The sequence below is a fragment of the Chaetodon trifascialis genome, chromosome 2 (assembly GCF_039877785.1).
Source record: "Chaetodon trifascialis isolate fChaTrf1 chromosome 2, fChaTrf1.hap1, whole genome shotgun sequence".
In the NCBI taxonomy this organism is placed as follows: domain Eukaryota; kingdom Metazoa; phylum Chordata; class Actinopteri; order Chaetodontiformes; family Chaetodontidae; genus Chaetodon; species Chaetodon trifascialis.
In genome coordinates this window covers 3182619-3198544 of record NC_092057.1, presented here as the reverse complement: position 1 = coordinate 3198544, position 15926 = coordinate 3182619, and the positions used below count along the sequence as shown (strand labels likewise).

At 45.7% G+C, this 15926-nt stretch overlaps 1 protein-coding gene across 3 annotated transcripts in view; it reads left to right on the top strand.

Moving 5' to 3' along the window:
* The first annotated feature begins 1854 nt into the window (after nucleotides 1-1854).
* The window catches only part of LOC139342693 (caskin-1), a 30536-nt gene continuing 16464 nt past the window's right edge, over nucleotides 1855-15926 (top strand). For 2 of the 3 annotated variants that reach the window (XM_070979938.1, XM_070979929.1), the window contains exons 1-7: nucleotides 2272-2500; nucleotides 9230-9281; nucleotides 10737-10834; nucleotides 13393-13538; nucleotides 13765-13860; nucleotides 15018-15139; nucleotides 15461-15569. In XM_070979938.1, the coding sequence (XP_070836039.1) occupies nucleotides 2407-2500; nucleotides 9230-9281; nucleotides 10737-10834; nucleotides 13393-13538; nucleotides 13765-13860; nucleotides 15018-15139; nucleotides 15461-15569 (717 nt within the window). In that variant the 5' untranslated portion in view covers nucleotides 2272-2406. Of the gene's footprint in view, nucleotides 2501-9229; nucleotides 9282-10736; nucleotides 10835-13392; nucleotides 13539-13764; nucleotides 13861-15017; nucleotides 15140-15460; nucleotides 15570-15926 lie in introns of all 3 variants that reach the window. The other variant, XM_070979946.1, reaches the window with a different exon arrangement.

Sequence of the window (15926 nt, the reverse complement as noted above, 5' to 3'; positions counted from 1 at the left end):
GTCCAGATCAAACTAAACCACGGTTCATTTGTAGTGTGAAAATGTCTTTTCGATGGTTTGGACGTTACGTGACGTTACAGAAGACTATTGTCACAACCAGAAAAAGGAAAAATGCACATGTGGACAGTGAAGGGGACCAAGTTTTAATTGAAATACGGTCAAACAACATTAGAAAAATGGGAAAAAGGCTCCTTTCCTATTTTTGTAGAGGATGAGAAAGAGAAGAGAAGGATGTCATCTGGTGAATTCAAAAAGACGTACATATGTCAAAAACATGCACATTGGATCAGGTTTGAAAGCATCCTTCGTCTTGTTGTAATAAGCACCACAAAGCCCCAGTTTCATACTATATACTAACACTATAAAGCACAATATACTTATCTTTATAGGATACTGTTCTGTTGCATTGCATTGTGGGACAGCGGTGCATATTAACAGAACACTTAAAAATTAAGCCTCTGTTCGTGCTGTAGATGCAAACTTTTAGTTTTCTCTCTGTTACTCATCCAGTGTGGACACAATAAAGACTCCAGACTTAGAGTTTTTATTGTTTTATTTATTTTTTATTTATCCAGGCTTAGAGTCGGTATGCAGCTTAGCACCGGGACACAGCTAACTATGTATTTCAGTGGATGCAGTGCATATTCTCAGATCAATAGTAATTAAACTGTAACCAAACTAAATTGGTGTTAGGGGTTGAATTGGGGCCCACAGCTAATTTCTGGCCCCAGGGTCCCTCTATAGCGGGTTAATACGACCTGTATGAAGCTGACTCAACTGGACAACTATTTGACCAATCAGACTCAGATCAGGCTTTGTGTCATTTCATACATCTGCACAACTAAAGCACACACACACACACACACACACACACACACACACACACACACACACACACACACACACACACACAGTTTTGATTGTTTAAATCAACTACCAGTCTTCTGTCATGTGTTCCACTTCCTGTCCTAAATCTGACTGGCAGTGGCCCCTTTAGTCTAAATTAGCCCTGCACCAGGGACACACACATGCACACACTTTTCCTGCCCTGAAATTATCTCCGTCTCATTAACCTTAAACATGTTGACGTGAAACCATCACTGCTGTGACACATATAGAGGCGAGGCCAGTTTATCTGTCACACCTCTCAATAACAAAACAACAGGTTGTTTGCAGTCAGGAGACGTTAAGAACCATAAACGACGCAAAACATGGGCGTTTTGAGTGTGTGTGTGTGTGTGTGTGTGTGTGTGTGTGTGTGTGTGTGTGTGTGTGTGTGTGTGTGTGTGTGTGTTATAGTGTTTCCCATGGAGAAAACCACTTCTGGCCCTCCATCTGCAGTTCCCGCCACAACAAAAGCATGACCTGAGGTCATGCGCAAACAACCTATTAAAAGAGCTTTAGGTAAGACTAATGAGGAGCATTAAGAAAAGTATAAACAGACTAGATTTAAAAAGAGCAAAAATGAAAGATGAAATAATTTTGATAGACAAAATAAGGGTAGAATGAAGTACAACATATGAGTGAAAGCAGCAGCTCTATTTTAAAGAAAGGCCGCGTAACGTAAACCTTTATTTCAGATTCAGATCTGTTTCACTCTCAGCAGCTCTCACAGGACCGCGCGATCCCGGTCTCTGCCTCCCACTGTCCCGCGCGCTGAGTGCACCTCCTGCACGCGACGGAGTACATTATTATGTCAAACGACCTCTCTTGACTTGTCCGCCCGCACGCGCGCAAACACGCGGACTGGGATTACAACAACTGGAGTAGCGCGCGCTCGAGTAGTTCGTGTTTATGTAATGTCATATGTGACTGTGAGTGTGCGCGTGTGAATGTGCATGCGTGCGTGCGTACGTGCGTGTGAGTGTGCATGTGTGCGCGCTGGAGCTGGCGCGAGCTGGTCCAGCACCGCGGCGGCGACAGCGGTCACACGTTAAACATCAACGACCCGCGCATGGTATCCTGCGGATTGAGGGCTCGAGAGATTCCAGCCGTGCGGATTTGACCCAGCATATAGGAGGGCGCTCGAGCTCCACCGTTTTCACGCACGGCACGCACGTAGACCCGGTGAAATCGTCACGCGGGTAGAATCTGTGGAATCTGTCGCGAGTGTTCCTGCGCGGCCGGAGAGCATCCCGACAGAGAGCGAGGTCCGGTCGGTCGGTCGGTCGGTGGGTGGTCGGTGTGGGTCGGAAGCACCGCGTGGAGGGGAGGCAGAGCGGGACGTGCGCTGGACTCCTGGCCGAATCCGAGCATCCCACTCCCGGCAGCATCCATCCCTCCGCGCCTCAGCTCCAGCGGGAGGCCCGGAGCGGCGGCAGGATGTAGCAGCGGATTAACGGAGGAGAGAGGGGCGCTCAGAGGAAGAGAGCGGGACCGGGCGGACCGAGGCGGGACGGAGGGGACATGGGGAAGGACCAGGAGCTGCTCCAGGCCGTGAAGACCGAGGACTTACTGACAGCTCAGCGGCTTCTACAGAGACCTCGGCCAGGGAAAGCCAGTCAGTATCCCTCCATCCTCCTGTCACACGCATTCACTCACTCACTCACACACACACACACACACACACACACACACACACACACACACACACACACACACACACACACACACACACTACCCGTCATTACCAGGTCAGGACAGTGCAGGCCAAATCTGATGTGATGCCATTTAAATGATGTACTGTGTGTGTGTGCTTTCCTGCATGCATGTGTGTATTTATGTGCGTGTTTGTGCTATGACGCTGGGTGTGTGATAGTGATGACGTTGCACATGTGTGAGAGGAGTCATCAGAATGTGATTAGAAATTAAAAAAGGCTCGTCACCCATTTCCCACCATTGATCATTTCTCTGTGTATGTGTCTGCATGGATGCACAAAAGATGTGTGTGTGGGGGGAGGATGTGTGTATTAGTGTGTGTGTGTGTGTGCGCATGAGGGAGAGCGAGAGGTGAAAGTACACGAAGGTCCTACACTGCTTTCGGGACAGGGGGATTATTGGTGTGTGAAGACGCCAGATGTTAGTGGTAATAATGTGATGATCGTACGTGGACACGTGCAGACATTTGCATGCGTGCACGTATGTGGCGCTCGAACGTGCGTGTGTGCGGGTGCCTGACATGGAGTCAGCTGGGACTTGAGGTGATAATTAGATTTCAATTACAGCCTTGGAACTGCTCTCCTCCTCTACCATTTCATCACTGGGCCCCTCTCGATTTCTCTGCTCTGAATTTCTCTCCTCCTCTTGCCTCCCCTTCTGTTTTCTCTCCTCTCCTCGCCTACTTTCTTCCTCTCTCCTCCCGTTTCCTCCACGCTTGTATTTTCTCTAATGCCATACCTTCCTCTCCTTTCTCTCCTCTGCCAGTGTGTCCCCTCCTCTCCTCTCCTCTCCTCCTATTTCCTTTCCTGCCTCCTCTCCTGTCCTCTCTACTCATTTCCTTCTCTCTCGTCTTCTCTTGTCTCCTAACATCTCTTCACCTCCTATTTCAACGCATTCTCACTCCCAGCTCATCACATTGGTCAGGACCCCTTTAGCATCATTTTTCACAGTGCAGGGTGGTCCTTCTGTAGGCAGTCTTTCTCACTCCCAACGTGCTAAATGACGTAGTCTAAAAAGCAAGAAAAGTCTGTATTTGGAGGAGGTAGGGTGGTTGGAGGGGTCAAGCTCAGGACACCAGGGTTCGTAGCCCGCATGAAACCGAAAGTAAAGGCTGATTTCTGTTGTAAGTGAAGTAGCTAATGTACTTTAGGCCAAACTTTGATCTTTTCCTTAACCTAAAGTTAACCGAAGTGTGACTGTTGCACAAAGTTAATTGTCTTTATTGTTCTCAGCAAACTTTATTTTGAAAGTCTAACCAGACAATGTCTGTTCATTATTGCTAACTTGACCCCAGAGCCGTAAACAATAAAAATGACGGTAAAAGGGTATCCAGTGCCCTGACCAAGCGTCCATATGTGATGGGGTCTCCTCTCCACTTGATTCCTTTCCTCTCCTCTCAATTCCTTTCATCTCGCCTTGTTTCCTCTGCATTCATTTCCTCCCCTCTGCTTTTTTCCTCTCCTCCTCTCCTCCCCATCCCTCTCTCCTCTCCTCCTCTCCTCCCCATCCCTCTCTCCTCTCCTCCTCTCCTCCTCTCCTCCCCATCCCTCTCTCCTCTCTTCCTCTCCTCCCCATCCCGCTCTCCTCTCCTCCCCCTCCCTCTCTCCTCTCCTCCCCATCCCGCTCTCCTCTCCTCCTCTCCTCCCCCTCCCTCTCTCCTCTCCTCCCCATCCCTCTCTCCTCTCCTCCTCTCCTCCCCATCCCTCTCTCCTCTCATGTGTGTTTGTCTCTGAACATTCCAGCAGTGCCATGGAAAAGAAAAATGCTTCTCCTCAAATGCCAGAACGGATCAGCTCTGAGTGCTCAGTCCACTGCACACTGACAAAGAGAAAGGGGGAGGTGGGTAGAGGGTGAGGGGGATGAGGGTGAGGAGGAGGGTTAGAATGGGAGAGAAAAAGTGCAAGAGTGCAGGACAGAAGGAGGGAAACATGGAGATGTGAATGCAGGGAGGTAAATAGGCAGGAAGTGATGGAGAGAGGTTAAAGGCTGAGTTATGGAGGGTGTGTGTGTGTGTGTGTGTGTGCATCAGTGTGTGTCTGGCTGTGGGGATCAAGGTTTATGTTTGAATAATTGAACAGGAAGCCAGGTTTCTCTGTTGGAGAATCACTGCCACACACACACACACACGCACACACACACACACACACGCACACAATTAAAGGCAAGCGTGCACAGAAACACACTTGACACATCAGGTGTGAGTCATGTGGCTGACTGCGCTGTATTATTAACAGTATGCTAATGATGCTGCTGACAGGGAGTTGATGAAGTGGCTGTTCGCTCTGTCATAATGTCACAGTTTGATGAAGGGAATTGAAGCGGTGGCCAGACCATGTGAGACCGCCGCCGCTTCACGGTCCCTCTTTATCACCGTGGGACCGAAGAGCTTCTTCTCCAGCTAAGCTAAAGCAGCATTTTGGGAAATATTCTTATTTGCTTTTCCGGCGCAGAGCGAGATGAGCAGATCGATGCCCCTTTGTAGTGTGTGTCATAAATGAGTAGCTGGAGCTAGCAGACGGTTAGCTTAGCTTAGCATAAAGCCTGGCTTTGTCCATGCACCGAATAACGCCTCTCAAGATCAACAATTAAAAAGTATTTCAAATGTTTAATCCATTTAACAGTTTGCTCTTTATGGTGGCCCCAGCTATTTCTTGGTCAGGAGCCAGAACTTCCTGGCGTCTCTGGTCGCCTCAAAGACGCCCCCAGCCTGGCAAGAATAACCCTGGCACAAAAAAATGTTGGGTTTTGGCTCCTCAGACGATACTTGTTAGAAGAATCGATTCATTGTTCATTTGGGTCTTTTCATGCGATTTGCTGATAATAAGAAAAATGTAGAAGATGACCAGAAAAAGTCTTCATCATCTTACTGCAATCACTGGAGGCACTCAAGACTTCTGCCAGTGTTTTGGCTCAAAAGCCGATTTTTTAAAGTTTCCATCAGTCAGAGATGCCGAGTCACGGGTACACTTAGATGAATAGATGGCATTAAAAGCCAACGGCTGCTTAGACAAAGTCAGGCGTCTTTCCATTTGGCAATGGTTTCCTTATCTTTGGCTCAGCTGCAGTAAAGCTCTTTAGAGATAGATGACAGGGATATGAGAGCGTCCTTATCACAACTGTATCTCCTTTATGTTGGAGCAAGAAACTGAAGTGGGCCAAAGTAATTTACCCAATGTATCAGCCCGTATTGACAATCAAGGAAGTGCAACAACACAGACTTGTTGTTGGCAGTCAGCAGCGGTTTGTAGTGGACTGAGGTCCAAAGGTCTGGTAATCTCACTGCATCAAGTAAACAACTGTATTTAAGCTCAGGAGCACTGCGACAGAGCAGCAGTAAACCAGCAGAATCACCAAGTCAAGACATGCTGCTGTAGCACACTGCAGCGGGAACAGGTGCTGCTCATGAACTGCTGGTCACCTCCTCAAAACACTCCTCCAGCTTCACACATAGAAAGCACACTGAGGGGCGAAGTGTAGATAAAGTTTTTTTAACGTTAATCGTTTCTCTCCTCCAAAGGGAGCCGCATGGGCAGAGAAGTGGGTGAAGGGTTAAACTAACAAGAAGCAGAGGGTGGGCTGTATATTTTGTTTTTGGTCTTAAAGAAACAGTTTAATGACTTTTGTTGGAGTCTCTGTGGCACTAGTGGAACGATCGCGTCCATATTTTCTGGGAGTTATCAGAGAATTTTGGGAAGAAATCCATAAACATATAACAAATGTAATGGGGAGGAATATTACCTTCAGCTATGAATCCATGTATTTGGGAGACATCGACTTTGACATTTGGAATAAGAATGATAAAAAAATGCCTTTTTGCACAATTGGCAGCTATCACAAGAAAATGGCTTGAGGTAGAACCACCCACCATCGACGAGTGGATGGATAGAGTACGTGAAATTTACATTATGGAAAAACTGTCATTTTTTCTAAGAGTACAAAGAGAAAAGTTCTCTGTACACAAAACCTGTAAGATTTGATTTCACTTGAGTCTATTTGTACTTTGGACCAATCCATTTTTTCATTTAAAATACTTTGTGTACCACTTGAATAAGAATTTTACGTAAGATTTTTGTTTTTCATTTGTTTTCACTGTGTGTGAAACTGAGAGGCCACAGGAAGTGAGCTCCCCTGGTTTTGTTCACTGGATACAACACTTGAATGACTCAAAAATATCTTGGAAGAGCAGCATGGGAAAGACACTCGGACTTTCTGGAATTACCCCCGTCCAAATATCAAGGGGAATGGGGCAGACAAACCGAAGGAAAAGATACTTTAGGGGTCCAGGGAAGGATTGAAATGTAAATATTTGCTTTTCCAAATAAAAAGAAAATATATATAAAAAAGAAACAGTTCAATGACTATAAGATGCCAGGGCCTAACTAGGTTTTCTGTTGTACTGCACAGAATAATCTCTGGCTCTTATTGTGACACTCTTGCCAGTTTTTGACTTCACTGAGTTAAAGCCATGAGCAACAAATTAAATCTCCAGAGGCCAACAAGTCCATTTCAAAAAGTTTACAAACAAAGGAGAAAATAAAGGTTAACAATTTCCATTTTAACTGTGACGACTCAGTAAGAAAACTTCTTGTTCTTCAGACAAATTAAATAAGAGCCATGACATCATCATTTTAAGTAAACCAGCACCTAAAAAAAGTACATTAACATTTTTAACAGCAATCAATGCTCAACATTTGGTACCTTTGGTGAAAATGTGACATAATTGGTGGACTCCTGGCCTGTGACCCTGTGACTGTGACATATGTGCGAAGAGTCACGTCAGCGATGGCATTTGTTTTAGGCCACACTGAAACTCTAAATGCATGATGACAGGCGAAGTCAGAGGTGATGCAAACTGGATTTTGGAACGCGTCTGTAATGAGAACCCTTGAGGAACCCTCCGCTTCCCCTCTCCTGAGGTCTGGGGAACGTGCAGCGTTACGCTGCAGCTCGTCGGCACCCTCAGTTAAGACTGAAGGCTTTCAAATTAAACGTGAACGACGCGATTTTGGCTCAAATAAACTCCAAAATAGCAACAAATTGAGGGAGATGCTACAGAATAACATCACAGCGATCCCAGCCAAGTGATTGACAGTCTGCGAGAATGGCACATCCGGGGGTTACCATGGTAACCAGGGCTCGGTTGCAGCGTTATGCCTAAAATTATCATAAAAAATATGAACCTTGGTCCAAGGACACATGAGAGGAAAATCATGGACAGGCTCTGTGCCAGAGATAACACGTTTAGGCAACTGATACAATTAGGCAGAGGCTCATGAATGAAGTCTGAAGATAGAAATCTGTTTTGAGGGCGATCGCTGGGGCTCCCGAAGCAAAAACAGGATGAATTATTCGAGGGCGGAGTGATACCCCGTCTTAGTCAGCTGCATGAGTATTTGATTAAATATGCATCATGGTTTTGGGTCAGGGGGGAAGCATTATTAAATAATGCCACAATCCAGACTTTGTCTCTCAAAAGAAGGTTAATCTACTGAGAAAAAGGCAGACAGGAGAATCACTGTGGGTGTGCTGATGTCACGGCCTTGTCAGAAGTTTGTGGTCGGGGGTCATGTGGCTCTCTGATAGTCTGATGGTGACACAGATATCTGCACTGCTTTGGGGGGGGGGGGTTCTTATTTTTAATCCAAGATGGATCGGTGTGGGGGGGATCCACACGTGCGCAGACACGCACAAACACACACATGCAGGAGAATGATGTCAGCCGCCGAGTGTAAACAGAAACAGCAGAGCTACCAATCAGCACGCGCTCTTTAGCAAATTACAGGGAAAATTAGAGTGTGAGAGCAGGATGAAGGGATGAAGTGCAGATAGAGCTGCAGAGAGAGGGAGAAGCTTTTCCCCAGATTACAGAGCAGCTACAGATTACGGCCTGTGGATTATGAGGGTTTGACCAAAAAAAAAAAGTGAAGGCAGAGAGACAAACAAGCAGCTTGTGTGTGTGTGTGTGTGTGTGTGTGTGTGTGTGTGTGTGTGTGTGTGCTTCTTCCTGCAGTCTTCATCTTTCCCAACTATCCATAATCACATGCACAGACACATACACACACCCAGACGAACTACTATCATACTTACTGTGCAGACGAGAGTCGTGTCAATCTTCCCTCTAAGAGTCAGGAAGAAAGCAAATAAGCACATTTCTCTAAAGGTTGAATATTTTAACTGCTGCAGGGCAAAATAAACCTTACGCTACTGAAACGCATGAATAAACAAAGCACATGTGCCCGAGCATGAGAGCAATGCCTTTGATTACATGGGTCTGAAATTCACTCACGAACACGGCAGCATTAAGATGGAAAGTCAGCGCACGCGAGCTGTAATTTTGCATGTGAATGCATGTAATTTTCCACAGTTGAAAAGTCCGTCTTGAGCTTTTCTAGGCTCCTGATGAGTTTCCCAGTCTGGCTTCTTACCTTGTTGCTTTTCCTTGACCTCCGTTGTTGTTGTTGGAGTGAAGACTCGTTTAAAGCACTCACAGGTCTAAAAGTGTAGCTGTCAGCTGTACCTCCTGAAACACGAGATGCACAAAGCGAGAAGACTTTAATCTCTGAACAGACAGAAATGTGGGCTGTTTTTTGTAATGAGTTTGTTATTCCCCTTCTTGTTTTTTTTTTCTCAGAGCTCCTCGGAGCAGCGAAGCGGGTGAACGTCAACATCCAGGATGCAGATGGGTGAGGGACTGCAGCTAATTCACCTTCTCCCTGCCATTGTTCCACATGGCCATAATTATTTCTTTTATTTCCCTCATCTTCTGTTTGTCCCTGGCTCTTTTTTCCTCTGTCCTTCGTAGTTTCCTTACTTTCTTTCTGTGTTCTTGACATCAACAACAACAGCCTTACTAATTACATTGCTCTGTAACAACAACAACAATCACTGAATCTTGCTCAAATTCATTTTTCAACTTTACAAAATAGAAATACCTTAGTGTTTAGGGCAGTTGTTGGAAGGCAGAACAAACAACTTTCCCAGTCTTTTGTTGCCCCTGTCAAAGCCTGTTCAGAATGATCACATATATACAATAATAAATCAAGTTGATGAGCTGTATCATTAAATATATTGTCTTTGTCCTCTTTCCAGTTGAGTATATGTCAAAAAACAGAAACACGTGATCACATTCTGCTCACTTTTTTGGGATCACTGTTGTAGTTTAGGCCACAGCAGCAGCTGTTTTCACTGTAAAAACTCCTGCTCAGCACCAAATGGCACACTGACACATTAGTGGCTTGCTGGTGAACTTAGTGGAGCATTTAACAGCTGCACAGCCAGATATTCCCCTCAGGAGTTGGTGGAGATCAAAAACAGAGCTAAAAAGAAGGGAGTCGATACTGGACCTAGCATGAAACATGACTCAGAATAAATGATATTATACAAACTGTATTGTTGCTCTGTACCTGCCGGATGTGTAAATAAGCAACAGGTTTACAAACAAGTTCATCATATCAACCTAAAGAGTGAAAATGTTGTTTAGCTGACCTCCAGTAATCGGTAGAAAAAGTTTTGATCATGCATCTGACAGGGGAACGCAAAAAACGAAAGAATCTGACATCGATATAAAACCAGCCGTATCGTGTTAACCGTCTTTGAAACATGTAGCCGGCTGAAGTGCTCTAATCTAAAGCAGTTACCTTAAAGGAAAGCCAGCTCTTAATTTCCTCAGAAATGTCCCCTTATCAACTCTGAATGCGCGACTATGGATTTTGGCTATATTTAGACTCACGATTGGTTAAGCGTTTTATGTGTGCACATGCTTGGTTTGCGATTGTGTTCCATTTGGCTCCATCAGATAACAAAGATCTTTTTATTATGTTGATTGGAATCAGATAATTGGACTCAGCTCCTTGTGTAATGACTGATGATTCGTTGATTTGACTCCAGGGCCCGGCCCTTATATTCACCAGGGATCCATTAGACACACACACACACAGAGGCGCTGTGTGTGCGCTCGGCTCGGGGGTGAGAGATTGCTTATTAATGGAAGTAGGTCATTTGCCCCCTCCTGTCTCTCACACAGAGCTGAGGGGTGGAGCTGCTCTACGCTGAAGATTATTTCAGCAAAGTTATGCTCTGGCTTTACACTACATCTACGAATATGTGTATTTTTATACATAATCTGTGTCTGTGTGAAGGTTGTCGCCGCTGCACCATGCTGCTCTGAGCGGTAACAAGGAGCTGATCGCTCTGCTGTTGGAGGCCCAGGCAGCAGTGGATATAAAAGACCATAAAGGTAAAAATACGCACAGATGTTGACAGAGTGCAACTCACTGTGTTACCACGAAACAGGCACAAAACACACAAAGCTGGGCAGAAAACAGAGCGACCACAGAAGACAGGAAAACAAATGCACATTTCCCTGAGTGACCGTAACAAAATCTTATGTAATAAAAAGAGAGTTTGTCGGAAAAGCCATAAAAGTAGTATACAGTGTTTATGAGACGTGACAGATTTGTGTGCACAGCAAACAAGAGACAATAGAGGAGGAATGCTCCAGGCTGCAGGACTCAGAGCCAAGTGGAAGCAGAGCAGCACATATCTCCATCTCATACTGGAGGATTCCAGAAGGAAGAAGAAGAAATCTCAGGGCAGATGGGAGATATAATCCCTCCAGGATGTTGGCCTACTATCCCCTCACTCAAGTCAGTCATGCCCAGTGTGTCCCGAAATAGAGTTATGCAACCGGCAGGTTACCAGGTGGCGCCTGACTGAGATCCCTCCACGGAGGTGGCAGGAAACCTTAAATCATTCCCCCGGTGCCTACAAAGCCAGCATCTGATTAATCCACGGCACATGACCTGCTGGCCACCAAACGACAGTCAGACAGTTAGCAACTAGCTAGTGAACATGCTAGCTGGTGGAGCATTTAGCAGCTAAAGAGGAAGATATTTCCCATAGGACTTGTGAGCATTGGACTGACTTTCATCAGGTGGCCAGAAACACGACTCCAAGCGAGTGACGATGTTGTTCTGCGTCTGTCAACGTAACCATATCAACATAAATATGTCAATATGTTCCCAGCTTGTCTCTGCTGCCGCAAATGGTCAAAAAACTCCAGTTTAAGATTAATTGTTCATCCGGATGAAGAGGACACGTCTCCTCTGACCTGAAAGCTCTGATCTGATCATCCCGACTCGGTCACACCCATCTTCAAAATGTTCTTGTGTAAGATGCCATCGTAAGGTCGCCGGCCTGGACATCCTGCAGGCCTGGGAGCCCGAGCTTGAAATCCTGTCCAAAAGAAAAGGAAAACTGTGTTTTCAGCAACTCTGCCCGAACACTCCTGGCAACGCAGCCGAGGGGATTTCCAAAATCAGAAATCCCATTGTGTTATGACGACCAACATTCTGTGAGACTTTTATTGGGATTATTGGTGCAAAATTGAAAAGTAGGTCCACTGTTCTGTGACTCCACACCCTATTCCTAGAATTCACACGGGACATATTAATCACATCTCAACAACTGAGCCTTCAGAATTTCAGGATGAAACACCCACTGGGACAACTGGGAAGGAAATGGGCTCATATTACTCACTGAGTTCTCCTGCCATCCTCAAACAAGTCCAGTTCAGCGTCTCTCTGTCCCTTTACCGTCTGGCAGACGTCCTCTCTACTCTTTGCAAATCACCAAAACACTTTCTAGAAGCTGTTCGAGGCTGCCTGAAAGTCACGTCCCATCAGATCTCTTCATATACGCCGGTTTTAGCTTCTGTTACTACTACAGCGGCTGTGCCTCTTTATCCTGCCAGCACCTCTCCTCTGAGTCAGGACTCCCTCATGCCAAGCAGACCTGGAGGGCATCTTTATTCAGCTTGATGATGTGGCTCATCGCTGGTATCGAGACTGGGGGTCTTGGGCTGCTGCCATGTGAAACATACTCACTGCTCCTTGCAGCTACTGCTGCAAAGTGGTGTTTAGTGTCTTCTGGTTAGAAGCACTGGTAGAGATTCAATGGTGGATTTTTGTGCTGTGCTCAGGTGAACTTTGCATCATCTTGCATTTCCTGCGTGGCTCCAAGAGTTGGCCGCAATGTCCAGTTTCCTGCAAAGCTGTCTTTGGTTCTGTTCAGCCACTTAATGTATGAAGGATTTCTTGTCTTGACCTTTGTCTGAGAGCAGTTTGTCAGCAACGTCCCCCAAGAACGATACTTGCACAAACAATACTTCCACGGTCACAAAGGGTCACGAGCATGTCAACCACAATATGAGCTCGCATTTCCGGGAGGGATGCAGAGAGTCTGTGCCCAAATCTGTCGCCACACTGAGACAGACGTACAGAAATGTTTGAAAAAGTAGGGCTGCAACTAATGACTGTCATCATTATTAATTAATCCACTTGTCAGTTCTCGGGGCCCATGCTGTCAGCCCCAAACCCAAAGACATTTAGTTTACAATCACAGAGGACTAAAAACACAAACAAATTTCATACGTGGGAAACAGGAACTGGTGGATTATTGAATTCTGTCAGTCAACCAGTTGGTTCAGCTCTGTATTTTGGGTTTAATTTGTTGTGTAATGTCACAGCGGAGTAATTTAGTGCGTTTAATAACTGATTTCAGTGTTTCTTCTGTAAAATATTCTGTTAAGAAAATCGTAAGTATTTCTGCCTGCTGGCAAACCGCTCTGTCTATGAAAATAACACTGCAGTGTGTGCACTTGCATGCATTCATGAGTCTTTATATTCTCATTTTTTGTACATGTCTGTGTGCATGTGCTTGTGAGGTCTCGTACGTCTGTGTTTTATTGTGCTGTTGTCTTTGGCTGTGTGTTTTTGTGTGTGTGTGTGTGTGTAGGGATGCGTCCTCTGCATTACGCTGCATGGCAGGGGAAGACTGAGCCAATGAAAATGCTGCTGAAGGCAGGCTCATCAGTCAACGGACAGTCAGATGAAGGACAGATCCCTCTCCACCTATCAGCTCAGCATGGACACTATGATGGGGTAACCGTGTTTGTGTGTACTGTAGATGTTTGTGTGTGTTTAGTGGCCGTGTGTGTTTTTGTGAGGTGTGTTTATCTGTTATGTGTGCCCAATGATGCATGCATGATGAGTTGTTGTTACAAGCATTGAAATTCAGACGCAGCAGTAAGATTTGTGTGTGTGTGTGTGTGTGTGTGTGTGTGTGTGTGTGTGTGTGTGTGTGTGTGTGTGTGTGTGTGTGTTACAGTCAGAGATGTTGCTACAACACCAGTCCAACCCGTGCATCTCAGACTCAGCTGGGAAAACGCCGTTGGACCTCGCCTGTGAATTCGGACGTGTCGGAGTGAGTCGATTTGAGTGAAAGCCAAACAAACACACCATCTCACAGCGAGTCCATAACAGATACACCCTCATTTTTATTTAACCTTTATGGGCCCGGAGAGCCTCCCTGAGACCTTAACACACTGCAAACTAAGAAAACACATGCAAAGAGCATTTAGAAAAAGATCTCTGCAAAGGGAGAAAACACAACCAGATATAGAAACGTGCTGCAAATACAGAAATATCCTGTCCGAAACCATAAAAATAAGATCAACCAACCGTTAATGATGCTAACATATGTAGACCCTAAGGTGAAAAAACATGCACAGCCAGATGAGAGAGCGCACAGTGTCTGCAGCAGCGATTCGAAATCACAGCGAGGTCAGATTTTAAAGAGGTTTTAGAGGTTTTTTCCATGCAAAAAAATCCCTTTATACCTTACAGTGGCTTAGATGTAACTGTACACCTATGCCTTCATGGAGCATGCACACATCTGTCTCCACCCACCCCTCCACCTGCAGCTTCATCAAACACTCAAACCTCATCAGCAGCTGAGCGACGTGACAAACCGTTTTGAGCAATGTTTGCCGTAACTTTCTGCGTCAACACCCCCAGGCCAAACGAAATGTCCTGTCAGCATCTGACACCAACGCTCATCTAACTTGGCAGGCTAACCTCGGCTAACATTATCTAGCATGCTGCATATTTGTTTGGACACAGTCAACCGACAAAACATGAGAAAAATAAACTGACCAGCGTGTTGGCTGGTACTCGCTGTGTCCCCGGGATAAATGGACAGCACCGGGCTTCAGTATAAGCTTTTTGGCAAAACAGTGCTCTGGAAAAAAAGGCTACTGCAGGCTACAGTTTGGCTCTCAGATGTTCAGAACTGAAAAACAGCTAACAGCTTGCAAAACACTGATACGTAGCTACATGTAGCTTCTCCTTTGGTGCCACTTGTTTCCATCATAGCCCCACACTGCAAGGTGATGGGGCTAAATGCTAAATGCAGGCATGGCGTTAAATGCTAATTAAAATCAAATTTTGCAGAGGATTCCACACAGTGGGAGCAGCGTACATACAAGAGTGTCTGCGTGTTTCACTGCAGACTGTTGGTAGAAATGACTCCATGTTATACATGAATGCATCATTTACGCCGTGTGTCTGTCTGTTTTTTAGGTGGTCCAGCTCCTGCTCAGCAGCAACATGTGTGCAGCCATGCTGGAACCGAAACCTTCTGACCCTAACGGAGTGTCACCTCTGCATCTGGCTGCCAAGAACGGACACATCGATGTCATACGGTCTGAAAAACTTGTCCTTTCGGTCTGCCTCTCCCAGTGTGTCTGTCTTCATACCACCTCTGTCTACCTGCTAGTCGGTCCCTCCGTCTGTCCACCTGGTTTACTCATCTAATCTAATCTTAAAATGATTATGATCCAAAATGTGTCTTTTAGTCCAGTTAAAGTCTTTTAAAACTCAACAGACTTGCATTTATGATGACCGGTTTTCTACAATTCTCTTTTGTTTTCACTTCTGTTGTATTATTCGATATAAGCACTTCGATGACATGATGCTATGAAAGGTGACATTCAAATAAAGGTCAATATGATTCTGTGCTCCAGGTTGCTCATTCAGGCTGGCATAGATATCAACAGACAGTCCGAGTCTGGCACAGCGCTACATCAGGCGGCCCTCTGTGGGAAGACGGAGGTAGTACGCCTGCTGCTGGATGTAAGTCTGTCTGCCTGTCTCTCTCTCTCTCTCTCTCTCTCTCTCTCTCTCTCTCCCTGTCTGTCCGTTCAATGTGTTTACAAAAGCAACTGTTGTTAAAGCTGCCTCCCTCTCCTCAGTTGAACAAGTTTACACCTCAGCACTTGGCATCCATCCCGCCGAGCTGTGTGATGAAGCCTGTGGGATATGTTAGCTCGTTACATAAAACTGTAGCAGACCGGCTAGCATCGTACCTACCTGTCATGCAATGTTCAAACCAGCTCCGTTTTGTTTTTTAATCCTTTTGTCATCTTCATATGAGTTTATTGCTGGGGCAGCACACACTGCAAATGTTAGCAGCAGGCATGCACACACAGC